Source organism: Propithecus coquereli, unplaced genomic scaffold, assembly GCF_000956105.1.
Source record: "Propithecus coquereli isolate 6110/MARCELLA unplaced genomic scaffold, Pcoq_1.0 Scaffold53, whole genome shotgun sequence".
Taxonomy (NCBI): domain Eukaryota; kingdom Metazoa; phylum Chordata; class Mammalia; order Primates; family Indriidae; genus Propithecus; species Propithecus coquereli.
This window is the reverse complement of record NW_012151174.1, coordinates 1,767,293-1,776,564: the sequence shown is the minus strand read 5'-3', so window position 1 is coordinate 1,776,564 and position 9,272 is coordinate 1,767,293. Positions and strand designations below refer to the sequence as shown.

The 9,272-nt window shown below is 55.7% G+C and overlaps 2 protein-coding genes across 4 annotated transcripts in view; one reads left to right on the top strand and one right to left on the bottom strand.

Annotated features, from left to right (window-relative positions):
* MRPS12 (mitochondrial ribosomal protein S12) overlaps window positions 1-1,271 on the top strand; it is a 3,474-nt gene extending 2,203 nt beyond the window's left edge. For all 3 annotated transcript variants that reach the window (XM_012657083.1, XM_012657082.1, XM_012657081.1), the window contains exon 3: window positions 597-1,271. In XM_012657083.1, the coding sequence (XP_012512537.1) occupies window positions 597-967 (371 nt within the window). In that variant the 3' untranslated portion in view covers window positions 968-1,271. The remainder of the gene's footprint in view (window positions 1-596) is intronic.
* An 840-nt stretch (window positions 1,272-2,111) lies between these two features.
* Window positions 2,112-7,756, bottom strand: LOC105820570 (F-box only protein 17). Its single transcript, XM_012657080.1, has 5 exons — window positions 7,343-7,756; window positions 6,650-6,761; window positions 4,643-4,738; window positions 3,635-3,770; window positions 2,112-3,037 (listed from the first exon to the last, which is right to left on the bottom strand). Exons 1-5 carry the CDS (start codon window positions 7,689-7,691, stop codon window positions 2,894-2,896), a joined length of 837 nt encoding a protein of 278 aa, XP_012512534.1. The 5' UTR covers window positions 7,692-7,756; the 3' UTR covers window positions 2,112-2,893.
* Window positions 7,757-9,272: the final 1,516 nt, after the last annotated feature.

Here is a 9,272-nt window from a genome sequence, read left to right as displayed (position 1 = left end):
ACCTGACTCAGGTGTTCACAGTCTCCCTCTGGCTGCGTGTGGGGGACAGACTGCAGGAGCCGGGAGACCCTGGGGGAGGAGGAGGGTGCGATAGCCCAGCAGGAGACAAGGATGGGGACAGGACTAAGGTGGGCAGAGTGGAGGAGGGACAGAGGGAGAGGAGGTGGATCCTGATTAACATTGAAGCTTGAGCTCACAAGATCTGCTCACAGGTTGGATGTGGGTTTGAGAAGGAGTGACTCCTCCCAGGAGCACCGCACAGGGTTGCCATGGGGATGGCAGGAGTTGATACACGTAGGATGCATAGAACGGCACTGAGATGCAGTCTAAGTGCTCCTGCTCACTTTCATTATTATTTTTAACAGCATTAAAATTAACGCCTTCCTTGAAGAATAAAATGAGTTAATTCATGTTAAATGCTTCAAACAAAACCTGACACGTGGTGGTTGCTCAATAAATGTTACCTGTTATTCCTGTTGTCTGCAAATACCCCTAGATGTATTGGAACAATGCCTAGAACACCAGAACTGACGAGCTAGTACTCTTGGCTGTTTGCTGGGATAACCCCCTTCCACCTCCCGGCTTTGTCTCTCCAGCCCTACCCCTGGCTCCCCAGCTCTGGGCCACCCGCTCCATGGCTACCCTGAACCAGATGCATCGCCTGGGGCGTCCAAAGCGGCCACCTCGGAGTCTGGGCCCCACAGAGGGCCGGCCGCAGCTGAAGGGCGTGGTTCTGCGCACGTTCATCCGCAAGCCCAAGAAGCCCAACTCGGCCAACCGCAAGTGCTGCCGCGTGCGGCTCAGCACAGGCCGCGAGGTCGTCTGCTTCATCCCCGGCGAGGGCCACACCCTGCAGGAGCACCATGTTGTCCTCGTGCAGGGTGGCCGCACCCAGGACCTGCCGGGTGTCAAGCTCACTGTTGTGCGTGGCAAGTACGACTGTGGCCACGTGCAGAAGAGGAAGTGACTGCCGGGGGCACAGTGGCTGGGGCAGCCCCGCAGGACAAGAACCTCTCTCTCCGGGCTCCAGCAGGGTTCTTGGAAGCTGGCTCTCTTGGCTCTAGAGGCAGCCACCCCTGGGTCCAAATCCTGGCTCTGCCTCCTCCGTCAGGGCCACCATTAGCCCATAGGAGTCCTGGGGGTGAAAAACGCACCCTTCTGTCAACACCCTTGGCTTCTGTGTTTAGAGTGTTGGCATGAGGGATCTTTTCTGCTGGGACAAGAGGCTGTACTGTCATCTGCTGGGAAGGGGTTGTAATAAACACAGATCCCCACAGTTGATGTGAATTCCCTTGTCCCCAGTGTTCGCCTTCAGTGTGGTTGTGGCAGCTGACACCCCCTTTGATCTTCAGTTCTTCCTGCAGAAAATAGCTCCATTTGCAGTATCTCCTTTGTTCTGTTTGGTGAAGATTAAATTCGATGCTCTATTTTAGGCTTTGGAGTTAGGCGGTGCTGAGGCCCAGTTCCCTGCCCTGCAGGCTGCGGGGTCTGGGCACATCAGCCCTGCCCTCAAGCTTGGTCATCTGAAAAACGGTGGCGATTGTAATGTTGATATTGAAGGGGTGTAGAAAGGATCACATCGGGTGTGCTGTTGTTATCAGACTCACACACACCTGGGTTCAAATCCTGGCTCTACCTCTTAATTGCTCTGTGGCCTGGCCATATTGGTTCCCCCTGTGGGCCTCAGTTTCCTTCCTTGGAAAATGGCACTGATAGTAATACTGACCTCACACGATCACATTAGATTTTAAGAATAGGGAACCGAGCTTATATCCCTGGGCTCTGGAGCCCAACTCTGGTCCAAGCCCCGCCTCGCCTCCTTACTGCTGGGTGATCTTGAGCAGGTCATTTAGGCTCTGAGCCTTGACTAAATGGCATTGGTATGGGTACCTGCCTGCGAGGAGCTGGGAGGACCACTGAGAACCATGCGCCATAGCTGTCTCGGTTCTGGAAGCCGTCTCCTGCACAGCGCTCGGCACACTCCCTCCTGAAGTTCCATGACTGCGAACGTGAGACCACAAGGTCTTTTGAGATGAGCGCTGGAGCAGACGAATGCATCGATTACAGATAAAAGTCACCCATCTCCTCGTATTTAGCACCAATTTTATTGAGCTAGTTTGTTGGCCAGGCCCAGCTGGGAATCCGGGAGAAACGCCAGCAGGTGGGAGTGGGTAGGGGGCAGGAGCTGGAAGAGCTTTCCCTCTTGGCACGCCTGGCTCCAGGGGTCTGTATGCTGGAGGGTGCTGGAGGAACCCTGGGAGGAGGTGAGAACCTGAGCCTGGACTCAGAATTCTGATGGGAGAAGCAGCACCAGGAGAGGAGGAGCTGGTGGGCAGCGCAGGTCGTGTCGCACGGGGTTGGCCGCTTACACGGCCCCGCAGCAGAATCCCAGACTCCCCCAAACAACAGAAAAGGCTTCTTTCGTGCCCCTGTCTGTCTCAGGGACAGACTGCCCCAACTGACCTCTGCCCCCTGCCAGCGATCAGCCTGCCCCCAAACAAGCCGGCAAGAGTCAATGCGCCCCCTGTCGGCAGCTGTCCCCTCCACTGTAATCTGGGCTGGCTTTTGTTTCTTGACTCCATGTACCACGTGGGAGGAGACAATTTGCAGGCAAACCACTAACTACACGTCTCTGAGTTATTTCTTGACCCGCCCACCTGGGGAGCTGAGGAAGCTGTGAACAGCCTGGTGGGGTCCCTGGTTTGTCACACGGCGCGAGCGCCACCACGCTGAAGCAGCAGCAAGTGGGGTTCCTGGGAGGTGTGCTGCGAACAGGCCACGTGGGATGGCCACTGTCCCTAGGCATCCTCGGATTCCCGGCTGCAAAGCCGCTCTTGAATGACAAGGTCTGGCAGATGGCAGTGCGTCCTGGAAGGCCCGTCCAGGCCAGTCGCTAGGACAGACGGATCCTGACCCTCACGCTGGAGTGGGTCACAAGGGCGCCATAGTGCCCCACCCAAGAACGTGTGTCTCTCCCGTACTGCTCAAAAGACACGTAGCGGATGCCCTTGCCGAAGTTGGTGAAGACGTGGGAGACCTGCGGGGGGCAGCGAGAGGGTGAGGGCCTGTGGGCGCCTTCTCTTCCTTCACTTCGACAGATACTCCCCAAGGACAGAGTCGGCGCCAGGCCCTGCTCTAGGTGCTGGGGATGACAGCTGCGATAAAGCGGCAAAGCCCCCTGCCCTGGTGAAGAGGACATTCCGATAGGACCCCCACACTCAGGCAGGATGTGGGGAAGGGGCCAAGGACATCCTGCCGGGAGGGCAGCAGAAATGGGTGAGTGAGGTGAGTAAGCAGAGGCCCCACTGAGCTGAGGTTTGGGCGGAGACCTGAAGGAAAGGAGGGAGCCATGCGGGGCTCTGGAGGGAGAGTGTTCTGGACAGCCAGCGCAAGGGCCCTGCGGTGGGAGCACACCTGGAGCAGAGTGAGGGGAGAAGTAGGAGTTGGGGTGGGGAGGTAATGGGCACATCCTGTGGGGCCTGTGTCACAAGGGCTCAGTAACTTGTAGATATCGTTATTATAGATAACCTAGCGAGATAAGAGCTGAGAAGGGAGACTGAGCAGGTGAGAGGCGGGGTGTGTGTGCCCTGGAGCGGGTCAGGGCTGAGCTGGAAGGCGGTGCGGACTCACTCACCTGTCGACAGCCCCTCTCAGTCCACTGAAGGACCGGGTTGGGTGACGCTGAGAACTTGACCACTTCGTTTTCGTACACGTCTAGGAGGCGGACCCGCAGCCGGTAGACGCAGCCGCAGTTCTCTCGGGCGCCCCACCTGCCAGGTGGCAGTGAGCCTCCAAGCCCCGCCACTCCGCCAGCTCTCTGGGTTGGGGGGGCGGGAGGCTGAGGGCTGGGCCTCCCTGTACCTCGATGCGGGTCCTGCATGCACACCTGCACCGCATTTGGAGAGGTCCCGGCCTACGAAACTCTGGGGGAGGGGCCTGAGTGATCCTGGGGGAGGAGCCTGGGTAGTCTGGGGTGGAGCCAGAGCCTGGGGGAGGAGCCTGAGTGGTCGCGGGGTGGATTCCGGAGACTAGTTGGGGGCGGGAGGATGATGCTCTGGAAAGGAACCACTACCCAGGGGAGGAGCCTGGTGACCTTGGGGAGGAACCCCAGGAAAGACACTGGATTTTCTGTCGAGGAGCAAGAGCCTGAATGCTATAGGGAGGAACGTGGGTGCTCTAGGAAGGAAGGAGTTCATCCTAAGCCCTCAGGCTCTGAAGCAGCCAGCGCCCCTGTCCCAACTGTGCCCCCACTGAGCCTCAGTTCTCAAGGCACAGTGCTCCCAATCCTTTGGGAGGCCTTGGGCATCCACAAACCCTTAGGGCCAGTGCTGAGTTGGGGGTGATGAGGGGTGTCTAGTTTCAGAGCCGTATGAAGCCAGTCAGGGGCCCCATGCAGACAACCCCCAGGACCTGCTGGGAAGAGGGTGGGGAGGCGTGCAGAGGGGGCGGTCTGGGCTCACCAAGACTCCACCTCTCCCTGACTCTGAACTGTGAGAGCATCACTTCCTCTGCGCCTCGCTGCAAAGGGTACCCAGTAACAGCAGCTACCCGTGGGGTTGATAAGGGCTCGAAATGAGTCCCGGCTGCAGAACTGATGCCACCACTGCTAGTGTTCGGGGGCAGGTCACCACTCTTCACTCACCAGTCGGCCACACAGATCTCAATCTGGGCGCTGTCGAGCAGCTCCTGCCATATCCCCTCCATCACCAGGTCCACGAGCTGCCTCTTGAAGCACCATCTGGGAAGAGGACACGGCAGGGGGTGGGGCAGACAGTCCTCACACTCAAGTGCCAGAAACCACCTCCTCCAAGAAGCCTGCCTGGATAACCCTTTCTAAAGCAGCCCTCAGGGTCTGCCTACCAGACATGATGACACGTGATGGTCTATACATTTCTCCCATCAGATCCCTCCACCACTCTCAAGCCTGCCCCTAATATTTGTGGGGACCAGGACACGAGTACAAAGGGAGGCTACATACTAGACGCCTGAGCAGGGAGTACTGGGGCTTCCTAAAGTGTGTGGACGGCCTCCCTTACCCTCTGCTTCCTGTTGGATCAGCCAGTGGGAAGCTCCAGCAGAAGATGGAAGTGAGGGAAGAGAGTAAAATCGTGGTATTCGTCCTGCTAGGTCCCTCCCAAGGCACTGCCGTGTCCCTCAACAAAAGGACCCAACTCTGCAGCACCCTCTCCTCATGGCCATCTCTGTCTTCCTGTTTCAGTAACTGCTTACAACCCTCACCCCTTGGGGTAGTAATGTCCTTTCCCCCACTACTATTAGTCCAGGGGTCCAGCCTACACCTTTGTAAACAGTTCCTCTGCCCTAATTTGAATGTGCCATAAAAATAGAGATAGTGCAGTAGGGGTGGAAGGGCAAATTAAGGGAATAGAACAGACCTAGGTATGTAGGGACCTAGGGAACTTCATAAATGGTACAGGTGGCACCACCATTCTACGGAGATCGGATAGAGATGGATTCTTTAGTAGATGGTGTTGGGAAAACTAGCTCAATATACATGGAGGAGGGAGGGACATCTAGATCCTTCCTAACACCTCGTTCAATGTGGATTAAAAGCCTAAATGTGAAAGATAAAAAGCTATGAGGTTATTAGAAGAGAGTATATAAGAGAATATCACTAGGATCTAGGAGCGGAGAAGGATTTTTTAAACAAAATTTCAAGCACACAAGTTCTAACGCAAAAAATCAAAGAGAGGAAGATGAATTTGATCACATGAAAACGAAAGACTTCTGCCCAGCAAAGAACACGGACACAGTTAATACAGATAGCTAGTAGAACATTTCTGCAATTTCCAAGATGGACAAGGGACATCTAGAATATACAAGGAATTCTTGCATGTCGACAAGAAAAAGACATCACTCCTAATAGAAAATATGAACAGGCAATTTGCAAAAGAGGAAATTTGAAAAGCTAACAGGCACATGAAGAGATGCTTAATTATCAGTAAACAGAAACATGCAAATTAAGACAGCAATGAGATAGCACTTCACCCCTAATATACTGGCAACTACTAGAAAGATGGATAATGCCATATTAGAATGGTTGCCTATAGGAGGAAGGGACAAGGAGAAGGAGTAAGAGGTATGAGGATAAAAAAGAAGCAACCAGTCAATCAAACTGTTTTGGTGTCTTCATCGCATTTATCACAACCATAAGCTCTGGAGCCAAATCATTTATTAGATGTTGGTTACTCTCTGTGCCAAAGTTTGCTATTATACAGTGGGGACAATAATAGCACCTATGTCACAGGGTTGTTGCCAGAACTGAAAGTTATTAATATAGGTAAATCGCCTAGCACAGAGTAACCCCTCTAAAATGTTTGTTGCATTGTTATCATTTTGCTGCTTGTGTTTAATGTCTCCCCCCACTCTACATCTAAAATGCAAATGAAACAAGAACAGGTTGCTAATCTTCCTGATTTTTTCCTTGTATTTCTGGCATGTAAAACAGTGCCTAGTACCTGGCAGGCCCTCAACAAATATTTGTTGCTTGAATGAATGAATGAGGGAAGGAAGGAAGGAAAGAGAGGGTGAAGGTAGGTGAAGGTGAGGATGAGGACGGTGGCGTAGGGTCCCTCCCTCTCTTCCAGGTACTTGCCCCAGGGATCAGGGGCCACTCACTTGGGCCACTCACTCGAAAGAAGTCACGAAGCAGGTCTGGGAAGGAGCCCCGGGCACCAGTGTCAGGTTCTTTTCCACGGCCCAGCCGTTCCCGCCGTGCTCCACCTCCCAGCCTTTGAAGCCCTCTGTGGAATACAATAGGGTGGAACAGATGACTCGCCTGCCAGCTGGCCCAAAAGAGACCCAGCCACCACCCAAGGTGTCCCGCCCACCAGTCCCTCCCTCCCGCGCTCCAACCCCCACCCACCTACCCGGCTTCTTCTACTCTGACGCCCCCTCCCAGTATCCAGCATTCCTGGTCCCACCCCACGGCCGCGTCACTCGGCCCTGCCTATCCACTCAGCTTCTCCCCAGCCCCGCCCTTCTGTTCTGCCTCCTTTCAGCATCTCTGACGACTTGACTTCCGCCCTGGCCCCGCCCCAGGCTCCTGCCACGCCCACCCGCCCTGTTTCCCCGCCCCACACCCCGCCTGCATGCGGCCACCTCCCACCTCTGGCTCCTCCCTCAGCCCCGGCCCCCGGGTCTCCTTCCCGGCAGCGCGCCTCTAAGCCCCGCCCCCAGCTCCTCCAGCTGCCTCACCCATTGGTTACATCTCTCTCAGGCCCTGCCCACAGCCCTGGTCACGCCCACCGGCCCGCCTCTTCGGAGCCCGGCATCCCACGCCTCCCCGGGGTCTCCTGGGCCCCGCCCCGCCCCCGGCACCCACGCTCTCCGCAGGAGTTGAAGATGAGGTTGCGGCCGAAGGGGGAGCGCAGGCAGTAGCGCGCCAGGGCGCAGAGCGGGAGCTCCTCGTCGTCCTCGCTGTCGGGCAGGCAGCGCTGAGCCACGGCGTAGAGTGCGCGGCCCTCGGCGCTGCGGTCGCGGGCCAGCTGCAGCAGCCACACGGTGGGCCCGTCCACCACGTCGCGCCAGGCGCGGCACACCAGGCGGCACTGCGCCACTAACGCGCGCGGCGGCACGTGGCTCAGCACCTGCACGAGCAGCTCGGGGGGCAGCGCGTCCAGGGCCATGGGCGGGTCCGCCGGCAGCCGCCGCCTCGAGGACCGGGCGCCCATCTCCAGCAGCCGGCGTCCTGCAGGCCGAGAGGGGGCGGTCCGTCGGCGGGTCAGCACAGCCAGGCTACCCTCTGCCTCGCCTCCCAGGACACAAGGCTGCTGCAGCTCGACCTATCCCATCAGGTCCATGGGCGACCAGGGGGCTGCCATGGCTGTGAAGACTGGGGACCCAGTTCCCTCTTTGATCCTCGGCCTCTCCCCACTTTTCCCCCTCGGGTAAACAACTGGTCTGACTGACTCCATCCAGACTGCGGACCACAGCTTCCATCTGGCGCGCACTCGTGTCAGGCTGAGTACTTTATATACCGGACCATAAGCACACTGAAGACCACAAGAAAAACCCCCTGTAGAGGAAACCATTTCCACCCCATCCCCAACCCGTTCCAGCTGCTCCCATTCTCCCTTAAACCTTTTCTATTCATACTTTGCCCACCTTCCCCATCCTGAAAAATGTCCAGGTCACCAGCGACCTCCATGGTGCTAAGCCAGTAGTCACTGTCCAGTCTTCACCTTACTTGACCTATCAGCAGCATCTGATGGGAACTCTCTTTTCACTTGGCTCCTGGGACACCACACCCCTCTGGACGCCCCCTCCCTTCTCCCTGGTGGCTCCTCGTCAGTCTCTGTGGCTGATTCTTCCTCCTCGCTCTGATCTCAAAAATGTGAGACTGGTCTTTGCATTTCCTCTATTTTCTATCAACACTCCCTTGGGGATCTCACCCATTCTCATCACCTCTCACCTGCACCCTGCTCCTTGCTTCTCTCCTCCACTGGGTGTTCCTCACAAGCAGCCGGGTCAGGTATGAACACCTGAGTTAGGTCCTGCCCTGCCCGGCTCCATCTCACTCAAGGGAAAGGCGAAGTCTGCCCTGTGGACCACAGGGCCCCACACATTCTGCCTCCATCATCTTTCTACTGTTCCTCCCACTCTCACTCACTCTGTACCAGCCACACTGGCCTCCATGCCTCAGGGCCTTTGCACTGGCTGTTCCTCCACCTGGATGCAGATGATTTCTTCATTCACTTTGGTACTTCCTTCAAGTCTTTGCTCAAATGTCAACTTTTCCAAGAGGCCTTCCCTGGCCACCTTATTTACAATTTCAGGGCCTCACCACCACCACCTACTCTTTTCCCTTTTTCCTTACTTTATACTTCCCTAGAGCTCTTATCACCATCTGACACACCACACAAATAACCGTATATACTGTACTAATTTCTCTTCTTAATCATCTGTTTCTCTAGCCACACTGTAGTTATCCGAAGGGCAGAAATGGTTTCTTTTGCATACGACATACCACAATGTCTACAACAGTGCCTGACACACAGTGAGTAGTCAATAAAGCGATGTTAAATGAATGAATGAGTGAATGAAGCATCACATAAAAAACCCACTTCACTGATGAGGAAAGTGACGTTACACAGATATGTAGCGAGGTGAAACACCCTTATTTAATGAGAACTCGGCAACTAGCTTAAGACCCAGTGAGAAACTCATTTCACTTCACTCAAAGGCAGAACAGCTTAGCAAGGAAAGCACAATTCTGGCTGAATATCCCTTGTCCGGAATGTTGGTGACCAGAA

Excerpts from the sequence above, each read along its gene's own strand:
- LOC105820570 (XM_012657080.1), bottom strand. The coding sequence starts at position 7,691 with ATGGGCGCCCGGTCCTCGAGGCGGCGGCTGCCGGCGGACCCGCCCATG. Across the intron at positions 3,771-4,642 it reads GAGATCTGTGTGGCCGACTG|GTGGGGCGCCCGAGAGAACT; the intron begins GTGAGTGAAGAG and ends GCCACCTGGCAG. Across the intron at positions 3,038-3,634 it reads CTGAGAGGGGCTGTCGACAG|GTCTCCCACGTCTTCACCAA; the intron begins GTGAGTGAGTCC and ends TGCCCCCCGCAG.